We start from the raw sequence: 16,890 nt of genomic DNA on the forward strand, positions 1-16,890 counted from the left end.
GGAATCCCCCGGGGAGAGCTGGAAGAAGTAGCTAGGAAGAGGGAAGTCTGGGCTTCCCTGCTAAAGCTGTTGCCCCCGCGACCCGGCCCCGGATAAGCGGTAGATGATGGATGGATGGATGGATGGAATTGGATTTCGTTACGAATTCCATTTTTTAACAAGCAACTGTATCAGAAAACATTTACAAAGTAACCCTGAATATAAGAAGTACTCACCATAGCGAGCCCAAATGAATACATTGATTTATCTGCTGCCTTTTTCACATTATTTTGTTGTCTCTATGGTGAAAATGACTGTGTATATACAGACAGACATATACGTGTGTACAAGGCTGTACGTCTGCCGTGCAACGCGCCGGAAACACAGCAACAGTAAATAAGCTCAGAGCTGCTGCACAAAGGCAAACTTCTGGAGCAAGTAGGAAACCGGCAGCTGTAGTTCTGTGGTGAGTGACACAAATATAGTATTTTATTGATGGGAGAAAATATTAAGAGAAGATGATCTATTTGCGTCACGAAGCCCATGCGAGGCCGTTCAAATTGTAAAGTAATTCTGTCCGCTAAAGCACCTAAAGGGGGTTATTCAGAATTTTTCAGAACCTGGAATTTTCACCATACCCTGATCATTGACTGCCCGTAAACATCATCATGGAACTTTTCATTCATTCATTCATCATCCGAACCGCTTCATCCTCACTAGGGTCGCGGGGGGTGCTGGAGCCTATCCCAGCAGTCTTTGGGCAGTAGGCGGGAGACACCCTGAATCGGTTGCCAGCCAATCGCAGGGCACACAGACACGAACAACCATCCACGCCCAGTTTGAAAGTGCTCTATAAATACTGTTGACTTGACTTTACTTGACTCACACCTAGGGACAATTAACTAACAACTAACTAAGCTAAAAGCTATGATGGACAGTCCCTCCCACCCTCTCCAGCCCGCCCTGACAGCACTTGGTAGCTCCTTCAGCCAGAGACTGTTACACCCGCGCTGCAAGAAGGAGAGATACCGACGCTCGTTCCTAACGACTGCTGTCAGGCTGCTGAATAAAAATAACAACAATAATAATAATAATAATAATAATAATAATAATAATAATAATAATTAAATGATGTGAAAGACAATTGTAAATAGCACTGTGATTTATCCATTTTGTGTTTATATTGCACTTAATTGAACGGTGTTTGTTGTTTTTTTTTCTTCTTTCTTCTTCTTTCTACCTACATTCTTGCTGCTGGAGGCTGTAAATGTCCCCGGTGTGGGACAAATAAAGGATATCTTATCTTATCTTATCTTAAATGATAGCAGATCAAGAGCACAATCTGGAGGTGTTTCGAAAAGAGGAATATAGTTTAAGAAAGCTAAACCCTCGTGAAAATAAAGCCAACTTATTGATGGCCAAGAAGACCCAAGTCATCCAGCCAAGAGCTAATTTATTCAGATTTGACTCATTAAAAATGAAGCAAGGCTTTTTGGGCCTCCAGCTTTAATGATTTTTATTGAGCTCGGCTGCAGAAGAACGGGGAGAGAGAGAGAGAGAGAGAGAGAGAGAGAGAGAGAGAGAGAGAGAGAGAGAGAGAGAGAGAGAGAGAGATGCATGTCGGCCATTTAATCTGCCCATAAATTGACCTGCTGGGGTTGCTGCGTCCTTGCTATACCAGCCGGTCAGCGGTCGGCCTCGGCAATGACGTGTGACAAGAAAACAGCTATGACCTGATCTGACGTCAAAGCAGCACCACCCAAAAAAGCAGACCTGATCCAGGCTTGTGATTGGAAAGGTGGAGGCAGACATAGATGATGAAGCACAAAGAGGCAGTGGTTAATTTGCCTGCTATCACCAGCGCACCTCTTGCTTGAGCCTTATATGGCATGCCATGTTACTAAATATGAGAAAGTTGCATGTAAAGAATATTTGCTTTGTTTCAAGGCTCTAAAGGTTATGCAACACAGTCATCACAAGTAAAGGTAATTGTGAAAATGACCACGATGTAAACTCCTCATGAAAACATATTTGTAAGGTCATCCTATTATACAGTGTGGATATGCAAACGGTTTGATATTTTTTTTCCTCTTAGTAGCTTCATAAGGTAAACTTTTTATTGGGCTGTTTATTTAGCATGGACCATGTGCGTTTTGTTTGGAATCGATCCCAGTAATGTTTTTGGATCCGAGAAATGCAAGCTCAGACAAAAAGCGATAACAAAAAGATGGTTTACAGAAAACAAAAAGCACCAACAAAGTACAAACAAAAATCACTGTTCACAAGGAACCAGGAAAAACAATGCATAAACAAAAAGCACTTGCAAAAGGCAAGGTTCAATGGGAACACCGAGAATATACAAACGAAAAACCAAGAGTCCAATTACATGAAAACAATGATTAAGAGCAATAATAAAATGATGAAAATACTTCGAAACAAGGATGTATGAACAACACGAGAACGACTGGATAGTATCAATCCGTCTTTAATAAACACTTGAAGTACAACAGCGAGCAAGGTCAATAATCCCTCAAAATGTTTGGCAATCCTTAAATAGTAAACCAGGTTTGATTGGAAACACGGAACAAGTGCGCCAGCTGGAAGGAAACTCACTTCACTTGAGTTGAAACACAAATATGACAGTACCCCCCCCCCCCCCCACCACCACCACACCACCACCACCCTACCCACTTTCAATGAACATTCCTCGCCAAACTAACTTGTTTGGATGGATGTGCAGTATGGAGAAGGGATGGACCGAGAGCAGGGGATCCACTGACACTCTTCCGGACTGTTGCCTACCCTGTCAACCAAATAGTGAACACCCCTGGCGCGGGGTCTGGAGACCAAAATTTCTATGACTGTGTACACAGGATCTCCGTCAACAATATGAGGAATAGGTAGAGGGGAAGTCGGTGGTGTCAGTGGACTGCACGCCACAGGCTTTGAGCAGCGACACGTGGAAGACTTGATGGACTTTGAGAGTAGGTGTGAGATGGGGTTCGACAACAAACAGGTTCACAATCGCGTCCACCTCGAATGGTCCGATGAATCTCGGACCTAGCTTCCGGGAGCTGCCCGCCAGATGCAGATCCTGTATGAAAAAACATATTTTTCTGGCCTGGTTGGTACTCGGGTGCCTGACATCATTGGCGAAAATCGATTATTTGGTTCTGTTCTGCGGTGCGTTGTCCTTCTAGACATGATGGGCCGCTTCAGGTGGAGCTGTATGGATGGAATGTGGACTTGATCTTTTTGAGAAACATAGGGGGTTGATAGAACAGGGGTCGATCTGTGTTGTTGTGGGCATATCCACCAATGGAAGCTGATTGGCCCATGACGCTGGTTGATGGAGACAGACACAGCGGAGAGCCGTCTCTATGTCTTTGCAGACCCTCTCGCTCGGACCATTTGGCTGTGGGTGATATCCCAAAGAACGGCTGGCTGTACCTCCCAAGGATCTCCAAAACCTTTTCCATACTTGAGACACAAATTGAGGCCCCCAGCCAGACACAATGTCCACAGGAATACCATGGAGTCAAAAAACATGGCAGATTAGCAGCTGAGCAATCTTTTATGAAAGGAAATTGGCCACTTTCGAGAATCGGTCAACCACAATAGGTATGACCGATTTTCCTTGGGAAACAGTAACAATGTGTGACCTAGGGCCAGACGGTGGAGGTAATGGCAGAAGTAACCCGGCCGGAGGTTGACGTGACATCTTGCCACAAGCACACACAGACCGTTGATTTATTAAGGCTAGCGTACGGCTGACTCCAGAATGGTAGGCAACTTTAGAAGCATGTGACGTGAATTCATACGTTTGGCGAACTGATGTAAGCCAGGTTCCTATGGTCCGTAAAAATTGTAAAGGCCTCTTTGGCTCCCTCAAGCCAGTGACACCACTTCACGGTTTCCCACATAGTAATTATCTTTGACAGGTGTGAGTCTTTGAGAAAAGGTTCAGGGGTGGAGTCTCTGGTCGACTGGGGACTGCTGGGATAGTACGCCCTCACTCCTGAAGCCGACGCGGCATCAAAAGGTGATTCGGGGTTTGGATGGACTCGCATAGGCGGTTTAGAAAATAAACACTAAACTTCTTAAAAGACAGAACCTGCATCATCCGTCCATTTTAACACTGACTTAGTTGGGGTAAACTTAGTTAAAGGGGCCGCTTCCTGGCTATAAGTACTGATGAAGCATCTATAAACGTTAGTGATTCCTTCGCAATGTGCTTTCGAGTAGTGGCCGTCGGCCACTGTACCATGGCCCCAATCTTACCAGGATCCGCTGTGAGCTGTAGTTTCTCAATGATAAACCTTTAATTTTAAAGTACAAACTCAGAGTGGATTTCTCACTTTTCAGCTTTGACATGCAATTGCAAAATCCTCCTGACATGTTGCCGGTGTTTCTGAATGTTTTTTAAGATGTCAAATCAAGATCGTTGAAACGAAACATTGAGCATATCAATTAGAACAGGCATGTCCAGCTCTGGGCCTAGAGGGCCACTGTCCTGTCCTGCCTGTTTTCCATCTGTCGCGGCTGCAAAACACCTGATTCAGATGATCAGCTTATCAGCCAGCTTTGAAGCAGCATTAGAATGACCCTGATTATTTGAATCAGGTGTGTTGTGTGTTGGGAGAGCAAATTGTTGATAAATACAAAGAATTGAAATTGGCATGCTCTCTTTGATGATGCAAAGTTCAAATTATTTTCAATGTAAATGAAATTGTATTCACTTATTTTCAGCATCTATAATCCCCATTTCATCAGAACTGATGCAAAGTCCATCAGTTCGACACTCAGAAACATGCTCTGCCCCTCTAGTGTGCTTGCTCACAAGGCCCAATAGAAGCAAAGATGCTTCCGATGACTATAAATGGAAAGCTCTGCGCTTCCTATACAGTAAGTCAGACCCGTCACCAGAGCCCAGCCTTAAGGAGGGTACATGAAATGCAAGAGGGGGCCGAATTATTATTCATAAGCGACACACAGCACATACTTTGCTCCACATATTTGCGTAGCACCGTCGCTCTCAGTCAATACACTCGAATGGCAACCTTCGTGATAACCGCAAACAAGTATTATCAACGACATTTACAATATATATATTTATTTTTTTTATTTTATATATTTATTGTACGCCTTTCTAATGTGAAAACTGCGATCAGTAGTCACCCAAATTGATGTTGACATCTCCATTTATGGTCACGACCCCCTCTGAAAAGATTACAATGATTCCATAAGTATCACGGATTTCAGGGCATTTTACTCCTCAGAGGCTCTCACTATAAAAGCCATGACACTTCATGAGAGAAACACATAATCCATGAAACAGAAAATATTGGGGCTATATTTTTAGCGGTTAATGTGACCATAAATAGAAATATACAGATGCATTTTGGCGACAAGGGATTGCAGTTTTTTTTATTCAAGTTCTTTTTTTATGTTGAGTTTGAAACTGACATGTTTCGCCACATTGCACAATGCCACACAGGACTCCCGCACACAAACATAGACATATTGATTGTGTATAGGCCGACCTACAGTACCTCACATTATTTTCAGTAAGGCCGCGATTGGCTGTTACAGGCAAACAAAAATCACATCACCGTTTCTTCATATTTTTAAAATGTCTTAGTGATTAGCAACTCAACATTCGTATTTCATGACACAAAAATAGCATCTATGATAAAATAAAAATAATAATGAAAAAGGTCTACAATGGGGGTGGACAAGCATCTTGGTGGACGGGCACAGCCTCCAATGGCGCGCCCACAGTGACGGGTCTGCAGTCAGTGGCCTTAAGCACCAAAGAGCTTTAATCCGACAATGAACCAAGTAGAAGAAGAAGCAGGCGAAGATGAAAAACATTGGATCGGATTTTACCCGGCCACAATGCGCAGAGGCATTCTGGTTAACGGAAGCCATTTTAAACTGTAAATTACATTTTATTTATGAGTTCAGACAGAGGCAGGCAGCTGCGAGTGTGCTTCCGCTGGACTTTTGCAGTTGTATAGATTGGCAAATAAGTCTATGTGAAACGAATGTCAGTTTTTGTGTATGTGCATTGATTGCGCTCTCTCGTTAACATTTTTAATCACGTTGGATTTTTCATCTTCATCTTGTTGGACCATGACTTTTTGGAGCGCTTGTTGTTGGACTGACGATAGACGGAATCATGGCCAGGAGAAATTTACTGACGGAAGCGATGATGGAAAAGCACGGTTAAAATAAGATGATGGACTGACCGACTGACGATTACAGTTTGGTCTAGCTTGAAAAAAATGATGGACAGGTGCCAAGGCTGCTGATGGTTGACGGATGACGAACCCGCAGAATTTTGTAAATTTCCCACCTCGGCTCATTTCGTAGCCATTCTATTGGTTTCCCAGCTTCCAGGATAGTTTTTCTTTTATTTTGGTCTAATCAGGTTTCAGCTTCCATGTGTTGCCATGTTATCGTAATCTGCCCAGGGCCTTCATTGCCATAAGTGCTGGCCTTTGATACGTTACACACCGCGACACATTCGGCACTCTTGTCCTTTGTGCAAGCGCAGAGTGAGACCGGCATTCTCCGTCCTCTGATTGGTTGAGCTAAATAGCCTTTCGATGTGCGCCATCGGTAAGCAATGAGTGTGCATGAAGGATCATTTCCATTCCATTTTTTCAACCCGGAAAAGGGTGTATTCTGCACTTACAGAGTATATACATGCAGAGACAAAGAAATGAGGTGATTTTTGTCGACAAAGAATCAGCATCTCTGGTGAGTGAGTGATGTATATCATTCATATCAAGGTTTTATGCTTTTGTTGTCCTATTATAAATATATGTTGATTTTTAACTGCTTCAAGGAAAACACTGTCCGTGTTTCATTCTTTTGTTTTTCAAAACAAAGATGACTTGTTTTGACAAACATTTTCACTGCACACTGATTCTTGTACGTATTGTGGCAACAAAACAAACCACATGAACATTTCTTAGATATTCAGCAAGGTACGATGTTTTAAAAAACAGATGATATGCAGATGAACAATTTGTCTTGCTTCAATAATAATGTTATTCAACCCAAATAGGCAGAACGCCTCTTCCCAAGATGTGCAAGCTGCTATTCTCGAGCTTACTGGCATTTGCCCAATGTGGGCACCCATGCAGCCCACACTAGTATCCAGGTACAGCTGTTGTCTTAAAATAAAACAAAAATGGAAAAACATTGCTTTGAATTGTCTTCTTTTTTAATGAATTAATACAAAAACAAGGCTGGTCCTGAACGTGCAAACAAAAACAGAATCTGATCTCGGAACCAGGCTAAGGTAGTACACTATCTATTGTTGAGCTGCAGCTCAGATGACAAAGGAGCCACTACAGTACAGTATGTCGTACGTCTGTCAATTTGCCATTGCTTTTTTTTGTAATCACCTGTACCTTGAAAGGCTCACAGCCTCTTTAAATCAATGTGTTTAAGGTGGCTATTGATATCATTTAAGTCCATATTTGCTTTTTGAAACAAGGAGGGTAAAGTTTCCACTCTGAACTTCTCACAAAATTCTTGAACATTATTATAGGACGCTACCCTGGCGACCAGTTCAGGGTGTTGTCTCCCCTGAAACTCTGGTGATAAGCCGTGTTGAAAATCAATGGATGGATACCGTTTCCTCCCACATTCCAAAAACATGCATGGCAGGCTGATTGAACACTCTAAATCAGGGGTGGGCACATTTTTTGGCTCGGGGGCCGCATTGACTTTTAAAATTTGACAGATGGGCCAGTTCAGCACGAGCTATGGTACATTAAAAAAAAAAAAATTAAACTGCATTTGTTGACAGTCCATAGCAAACATCAACAGAACAAAAGCATGAAAGTACTGTATTAATACACCTTTTTAAAATGACCAAAGTGTTGTTGATGACCTATTTTAGCCTGTGCATTGCTGCAGATGGGTTGTGGTCAGACCAGTAGAAGTAGAGCGATACAGTGGTACTAGGTGGTCGAAAAGATCCCCCCCCCCCACCGTGTTCTGCAACTTCAAGTCAATGCGCCACCTGGCGGTGAAATGCCTGTCATTACAAGTCCAGTTGAAATGAATGCAATCATTCACATCGAACCTTAATTGTGGACCAACCTTCGGCGGGCCGGATTAAAAACACCAACGGGCCCGATTCGGCCCGCGGGCCGTAGTTTGCCCACCTCTGCTCTAAATTCTCCCTAGGTGTGAGTGCGGGCATGCATGGTTATTTGTCTCTGTGCGCCCTGCGACTGGCTGGCAACCAATTCGGGGTGTACCCCGCCTACTGCCCGAAGACAGCTGGGATAGGCTCCAGCACCTCCCGCGACCCGAGTGAGGATGAAGCGGTTCGGAAGATGAATGAATGAATGAAGGATACCTGATCATTTGCTGAGATGGGGATTTGGGGCTGGTCATAGCACTGCTATGCGTCATCGTGCCAACCCCCCTCCACAAGCCACAGACTTGCATATGAGTGGACAAATAATGCTGCTTACTCACCGTCGGGAGGAGTGAAGCCACCGGTGGCCATCTTAACGTTGCGACTAACTAAGCCTGCCTGACGTGAATACATTAATTTCTTTGTAATGTTGAAAATGCCAAAGTGTATGACAAAGGGTTGAACCAACAAGTCTGGGAAAAGCGCTACATGCATATTTCATCACTAAGAATGACATTTTAAGTTTTCTCTCATAAGGTATAGGGGGAGATAATATACTGGTTGATGCAAACAGTGAACTTTGTTCTTTGAGTGGCTCTTGTGATTCTATACATGGACCCTAGTATAAAACATGTGGCTACAAAAGATGGCTGCCCTCAGGCTTGAGCCGCGAGGGTCCCTTTGATTGAACATTTTGAAGTCCGTCCTTCAAGCACGTATTGCATTTTGATGATGTGTGCACTGTGTGACTTTTGGTGGGAGGTGTTTGCCAAATAATGGCCTTTTCCGCCTAATTAAGGCTCGTTTAGAGGGTGTTTTCTTCTTGTAGTTTAGTGAGAGACAACCTTGCACTCTTGAACAAAATAATAATACAAAAATAAACTGCCATTCATTGGTCCCACAATAAGCTCATTCACGGAAATGTTCACAAAGCAAAAATATTCAGTTTGCCCAAAATATGAAGAACGAGCTCAATGAAGTTTCATTCCGTGAATTTGTTCAGGTTCAATACTGCGTTCTTGGCATTTGTGTGTATCATTTAGTAAAGGGGTGGGGGGGGGGGGCATTAGGTCACCTCGGTTCAAAATGCAGTGCCTGCCACTTCTACACTCCTATGTCTTACAACCTAAAGAACTCTCAAGCAACTGCATTAAAAAACAACATTTATGAGTCAAGTTGACACAGTGACTCCGATGATATATAAAAACACAGACATAAGCACCAACCTGCTTTTGCATGGCTGAAACATGGAAGCTTTTTGTTCCTTTGCAATCACATTTACTCATCACTCCGTTTAAGTAGGCTGGCTGTAAGAGGTTCTTGATGTAATTTGGAAAAGTAACCTGAAGATAAATGACCTTCAAAATGTATCCTGAGGTAAAGAGCACTCTCTCACAACGCAGAGGCACATCTCTGCGGGAGCAGCTCTCCCCACAACGTCATATTACAGCGACGGGGAGATGTTGACAAGGTCACCCAAACCATCCAGGAGTAGTTTGACTTCCGAGTCATTTTCATTCCCCGAAGTCCATCGTCGTAGAGGAAAAATGAGTCACCACTTCTGACCTTGCCCAAGTTAGGAGTTTCTTGAAATACCAATAAATACTGCAAGCACATCATTGGAATGAATCTGCATATCAGCCAGTGCCAAATAGAAAACAGCATATTACTGTGACGCGCCCTGACGTCATTGCGATGAATGACGGCCGCAGTCACGAGATATGCCAGCAACATGCACGTGGCAAAGATAAACGAGGGACAATAATGGAGAACATGCCGCTCATTTGTGTTCCTTCTTAAAAGATTTGTTTGGCAAAAGGCACATGTTGTATTCTTTTTGTTATCACGTATCTAGCTCTGACCTTTTGGTCTTATTTAGAGATACTGGTGCCAAAAAGTGGAAGGCCTACGGCAGGTCAGAACTTTTGACATTCTTTCAATTTATAATTTGTAGCGTCGATGTATCTTTGCTCAAATGAACACTTCTGAAGTTGTGTTGACTGTTGAGTGAATCAAGAACATCTGTGCTGACTATAGCCAAATAGCCATACAGTACATGGCACATATTACTGTGACGCGCCCTGACGTCATTGCGATGAATGACGGCCGCAGTCACGAGATATGCCAGCAACATGCACGTGGCAAAGATAAACGAGGGACAATAATGGAGAACATGCCGCTCATTTGTGTTCCTTCTTAAAAGATTTGTTTGGCAAAAGGCACATGTTGTATTCTTTTTGTTATCACGTATCTAGCTCTGACCTTTTGGTCTTATTTAGAGATACTGGTGCCAAAAAGTGGAAGGCCTACGGCAGGTCAGAACTTTTGACATTCTTTCAATTTATAATTTGTAGCGTCGATGTATCTTTGCTCAAATGAACACTTCTGAAGTTGTGTTGACTGTTGAGTGAATCAAGAACATCTGTGCTGACTATAGCCAAATAGCCATACAGTACATGGCACATATTACTGTGACGCGCCCTGACGTCATTGCGATGAATGACGGCCGCAGTCACGAGATATGCCAGCAACATGCACGTGGCAAAGATAAACGAGGGACAATAATGGAGAACATGCCGCTCATTTGTGTTCCTTCTTAAAAGATTTGTTTGGCAAAAGGCACATGTTGTATTCTTTTTGTTATCACGTATGTAGCTCTGACCTTTTGGTCTTATTTAGAGATACTGGTGCCAAAAAGTGGAAGGCCTACGGCAGGTCAGAACTTTTGACATTCTTTCAATTTATAATTTGTAGCGTCGATGTATCTTTGCTCAAATGAACACTTCTGAAGTTGGGTTGACTGTTGAGTGAATCAAGAACATCTGTGCTGACTATAGCCAAATAGCCATACAGTACATGCAATTTGGCCTTTTTCTTTTTGTTTTGCTTCAACAATCATTTCCACAAAATTGATATTTTGACCTATTTTGAAACTGAAGAATAGGTCTGTGCATGTTCTGAACTCCAGTGTCAAATTGAGGAGGCTAATCCTACCCAGAGGAGGTGTGATGTAGCGTAGCAAAATCTTAGTTAAGCATAGCATACCATAGCGTAAATGCAGAGTTAAAGGGTACACTCCATTTGGCGCCAACTGCTTCACTTAAAGACGGAACTAACAATTGCTTCCACTGATTGAACGATCAATTATATCTATCCTTTTTCGTCTAAATGCAGCATAAGTAACTGAGATAAGTGAACTAGGTAGTGGTGTCCCACGAGCTCAGCTATATATGCAGATGAGCTCTGAAATATTCCTCTGAACAATCTATCAATGTACGGCTCAGTCCTTTCTTCAAGCTGTCCCACCAAGCATTTTCATTATCAAGAGGATATTTTTAATGCAGCCATTTCTACCTAGAAGCTTTGCATGCTTATGCTTTGGATGGAGGATGCTAGCTAAGCTAACAGCTATGATGGACAGAGCCCTCCCAGCCCCTCCAGACCACCCTGACGGCACTGGCCAGCTCCTTCAGCCATAGACTGATACACCCACGCTGCAAGAAGAGGTACCCCCGCTCGTTCCTGCCGACTGCTGTCAGGCTATTGAATAGATGGTCCTGAAAACCTGGACTCACCCCCATTCACCCATTTTTAATGTGCTTATATTAAAAATGTTATATTTTATATTTATTTATATACTTTTTATTATCTACTTTCTCACTTTAATAATGTTGCTGCTGTAAATTGGGAATTGTCCATTGTGAGACAAATAAATGTTTTCTTATCTTATGTTATCTTAAACTTTCTCATGAAATCATTGCTTATTTGGGGAATTATTGCTTATTCGTCCAGGGATGTAGACAGGTAACCTACCACCCCTTCTCCCCATGCACCCACCACTCCGCCAAAAAATGAATTTATTTCAAGAAGATCTTGATTCAACTCACTTTCTGAGAATTCAGGTAGTACGGGTCCAGATCCTCCAGTGGTACCGCCACCATTCCCTTCGGGATGTCCCCATAGATGTAGGGCAGGCTCTTGCCAGCCTCCAGGTCACTGTTGGGCTTGGGCTTGTTCTCATCATCATCATCACGGTAACTGCTGTCCTGCCTGGCCGGCTTCTTGTTCTTCTCCTCGTTGATGCGCTGCTCGAGGGCCGCCAATGATTCCACATTAAATCTCTTGAAGCTGTCAGGACCTGGCGGTGCGAGTAGGGGGGCAGCCATGTTTTCATCCTGCAACTACGCGGTCTTTAGGTTGTGACCATCCAAGGTGGCAGATCTGCGTGAAGATGGAGTAGGGGGGACAAGTCAACTCAAAATGTCATATATGTTCTTCACTGTTGATGCATGCACCCGCGGGAATGAGCAAAAATAGATGATAAACGGCATTATGAGTGTGATTCCCCCTCACCCCTAAAAAAACAAAATGGTAAATTAAATATAAGCATTTTCTCGATATAACCTTAACTTTTACATCTCAATGCACAGTTGTCTCTTTACAGTGTAAAATGAACAATCTGCAAGAAGCAATTCCAAAAACGTGCACGGTAGTTTAATTGAAGACTCTAATATCCGTCGGCGTGAAGGTGAGTGGGAATGCTGGTGTCTACTGTATATGCACCAGCTCCTAGAGAGACACAGTATATCTTTGAAGATAATGCCACAAATGCAGTCTTGACGAGTTCTTCAATATGTTTGTAAATTCAAACCTCTAACGTGCATGAATTTCAGTTTTACTCTTTAATACAAAGAGGGAGCAAAAACTGTTGGCAGACATTTTACTCGCAGCATTGCCTGAAACATGTGATGGATATAATTTGGGGACGCACAGGTGATATGGCTAAGCTTCCTGGGACACAAGACACTTGAGGGTCTCGAAAAGGTAACCCCAGCAAAACACCTTTATACACGAAAGCCATCTGGCATGATCCAGACAAATCACGGCATCGCTTAATGCTTTCCTTAACCCTGCAAAACCAAACTGCTGCTGTGGGGGTAGGCGACTCGGGTCCACGAGGGCCACCTTGCTGCATGTTTTAGACATCTCCATTTTCCAACACACTTGATTCAAACGATGAGGATGGTTATCAGACTTCTGAAGAGCTTGCAACGAATTGGAGCCTATGCAAGCAAATAAGACAACCAGTAGTCAAATCATAATAATGACAGGCATATTGTCAATGAGCTGGGCGGCAGCCAAAGGCGGGGACCCTGGCGGTCCGATCCTCAGCTGCAGAAGCTAGCTCTTGGGACATGGAATGTCACCTTTCTGGCAGGGAAGGAGCCCGAGCTGGTGTGTGAGGCAGAGAATTTCCGACTGGATATAGTCGGACTTGCCTCCACACACAGCCTGGGTTCTGGTACCAGTTCTCTCGAGAGGGGTTGGACTCTCTTCCACTCTGGAGTTGCTCACGGTGAGAGGCGCAGAGCAGGTGTGGGCATACTCATTGCCCCCCGGCTCAGTGCCTGTACATTGGGGTTCACACCGGTAGATGAGAGGGTTGCCTCCCTCCGCCTTCGGGTGGGTGGACGGGTCCTGACTGTTGTTTGTGCATATGCACCAAACAGCAGCTCAGCATACCCACCCTTTTTGGAGTCCTTGGAGGGTGTGCTGGAGAATACTCCTGCTGGGGACTCCCTTGTTCTGCTGGGGGACTTCAATGCTCACATGGGCAATGACAGTGAGACCTGGAGGGGCGTGATTGGGAGGAACGGCCCCCCTGATCAGAACCCGAGTGGTGTTTTGTTATTGGACTTCTGTGCTCGTCACGGATTGTCCATAACGAACACCTTGTTCAAGCATAAGGGTGTCCATATGTGCACTTGGCACCAGGACACCCTAGGCCGCAATTCGATGATCGACTTTGTAGTTGTATCATCGGATTTGCGGCCGCATGTTCTGGCCCCTCGGGTGAAGAGAAGGGCGGAGCTGTCAACTGATCACCACCTGGTGGTGAGTAGGCTCCGATGGTGGGGGAAGATGCCGGTCCGTCCTGGCAGACCCAAACGTATAGTGAGGGTTTGTTGGGAGCGTCTGGCGGAATCCCCTGTCAGAAGGAGTTTCAACTCCCACCTCCGACAGAGCTTTTCCCATGTTCCGGGGGAGGCGGGGGACATTGAGCCCGAGTGGACCATGTTCCGTGCCTCTATTGTTGAGGCGGCCAATCTGAGTTGTGGCCGTAAGGTGGCCACAGACCGGGGTGACAACCCCGGTCTACCACCCCGGGCAGACCGGGGTGGTAGTCCCTCTTTTAAAAAGGGGGACCGGAGGGTGTGTTCCAACTACAGAGTGATCACACTCCTCAGCCTCCCTGGTAAAGTCTATTCAGGAGTGCTAGAGAGGAGGGTCCGTCAGGAAGTCGAGCCTCAGATTGAGGAGGAGCAGTGTGGTTTTCGTCCCGGCCGTGGAACAGTGGACCAGCTCTACACCCTTAGCAGGGTCCTTGAGGGTATGTGGGAATTCGCCCAACCAGTCTACATGTGTTTTGTGGACTTGGAGAAGGCGTTTGACCGTGTCCCTCGGGGAGTTCTGTGGGAGGTGCTTCGTGGGTATGGGGTTACCGAACCCCCTGATACGGGCTGTTCGGTCACTATACCACCGATGTCAGAGTTTGGTTCGCATTGCCGGCAGTAAGTCGGAATCATTTCCAGTGGGGGTAGGACTCCGCAAAGGCTGCCCTTTGTCGCCGATTCTGTTCATAACCTTTACGGACAGAATTTCTAGGCGCAGCCGAAGCGTTGAGGGGGTCCATTTTTGGGGGCCTCAGTATTGCATCCCTGCTTTTTGCAGATGATGTGGTGCTGTTGGCTCCTTCAAACGGGGCTCTCCAACTCTCACTGGAGCGTTTCGCAGCCGAGTGTGAAGCGGTTGGGATGAGAATCAGCACCTCCAAATCTGAAACCATGGTCCTCAGTCGGAAAAGGGTGGAGTGCCCCCTCCGGGTCGGGGAGGAGATCTTACCCCAAGTGGAGGAGTTCAAGTATCTTGGGGTCTTGTTCACGAGTGGGGGTAGGAGGGAGCGGGAGATCGACAGGCGGATCGGTGCAGCGTCTGCTGTGATGCGGACGTTGTATCGGTCTGTCGTGGTGAAGAAGGAGCTGAGCCAAAGGGCGAAGCTCTCAATTTACCGGTCGATCTACGTCCCAACCCTCACCTATGGTCACGAGCTATGGGTCGTGACCGAAAGAACGAGATCCCGGATACAAGCGGCCGAAATGAGTTTTCTCCGCAGGGTGTCCGGGCTCTCCCTTAGAGATAAGGTGAGAAGCTCAGTCATCCGGGAGGGGCTCAGAGTCGAGCTGCTTCTCCTCCAAATCGAGAGGAGCCAGATGAGGTGGCTTGGGCATCTGATTCGGATGCCCCCTGAGCGCCTCCCGGGTGAGGTGTTCCGGTCATGTCCCACCGGGAGGAGACCCAGAGGAAGACCCAGGACACGCTGGAGAGACTATGTCACCCAGCTTGCCTGGGAACGACTCGGGATTCCCCGGGGAGAGCTGGAAGAAGTAGCTAGGGAGAGGGAAGTCTGGGCTTCCCTGCTAAAGCTGTTGCCCCCGCGACCCGGCCGGATAAGCGGTAGATGATGGATGGATGGATATTGTCAATGTCCGTTTTTGTCATAAAAAAATAAATATATATATATATATATATATACATATATATATATATATATTAGAGCTGTCAGTTTAGTACATTTTTATTGGCATTAATTTAGATGAATTTTAACGGGATTAAATTTTTTCTCGCGCGATTAACGCGGCACACGTCACAAGCGGATCTTACGGTGGTCTATAAATACACCAGAAACAAAACAACAAGCGCACTGCAGAAGTCCACGCCCATGTCTGTTTTGCCAGCCATGGCAGCGCGAGACACCGAAAACGGATACTTAAAGAGTTTATGAATGGAAAGTTTACTTTTAAAAAGTTGCCAGATTACTCCACTGACAAGACCAAAGTTACCTGTTCTCTCTCTGTGTATCATACATGTATACGATGTATGCCAGTGCCGCGATTGTTACTTGTTTGAAACTATTTTGTGTGGAAGGTTACAGCGTTCCGTCTCCATATAAATAGTGTGGGTGGAGCTTCTCTGTGTTCGTCTGACAGTGACAGTGCGCTGCTGTTGTAGTGACCGAGTGAAAATTAAATGTCTCCAGAGTTGTCATCGAACCAAGTGTAGTCATCCGAAATGAGGTAGACACAAAAACCGTAGAGAGACTTCCGCGCAAGAAGGACCAACATAATCAACATAGCCTGACTGTGTTAGGGGGAGTGAAACCCCCCTCTTTCAGAATGGTTTGCCCCAGCAGCACGGGGGAAGTGCTTGCGCTTGTTTGCACGGCCGGCAGTTTTGAATACAGCGGCACATAACGAACACTGGTGTCCGGGGTCTCGTTATTCTTCAACAAACATACAGAAACAGACTGCTGTGTTCAAAGCAAACTTGAGAAAAACGAAGTATGCAACCATGGTTTAAATCCACTATAGGCTGAGTACTAGTGTACCTTAGATGTACACTTTATAATGTTATATTGCTCTGTTTTGATTTCATTAAAAAGCTGTTAAAGCAGCTGTTGTGTGACAAAATATTTTTTTCACTGTTGTTGATGGACAGTAATATTGTGTGAGAGATTATGTGTGAACAACTGCTCCAAGTGAAAAATGTTCATGTAAAATTGAAAATTGAAATTGTTATTTCAGTAAATATTTGCATTTGGCACATAGAAAACTGATTCATGATTCCAAGTTGTATAGAGCATTAAAATGGGGAAAAATAGGACAAAAAATGTAAAAGGAAATTCAGAA

General features: G+C 44.8%; 1 protein-coding gene across 4 annotated transcripts in view; it reads right to left on the minus strand.

Annotated features, from left to right (window-relative positions):
* The window catches only part of scn8aa (sodium channel, voltage gated, type VIII, alpha subunit a), a 92,178-nt gene that overhangs the window by 70,654 nt on the left and 4,634 nt on the right, over positions 1 to 16,890 (minus strand). For all 4 annotated transcript variants that reach the window (XM_052058667.1, XM_052058666.1, XM_052058668.1 and 1 more), the window contains exon 2: positions 12,031 to 12,364. In XM_052058667.1, coding sequence (XP_051914627.1) covers positions 12,031 to 12,309 — 279 coding nt within the window. In that variant the 5' untranslated portion in view covers positions 12,310 to 12,364. The remainder of the gene's footprint in view (positions 1 to 12,030; positions 12,365 to 16,890) is intronic.

Source organism: Hippocampus zosterae, chromosome 2, assembly GCF_025434085.1.
Source record: "Hippocampus zosterae strain Florida chromosome 2, ASM2543408v3, whole genome shotgun sequence".
Taxonomy (NCBI): domain Eukaryota; kingdom Metazoa; phylum Chordata; class Actinopteri; order Syngnathiformes; family Syngnathidae; genus Hippocampus; species Hippocampus zosterae.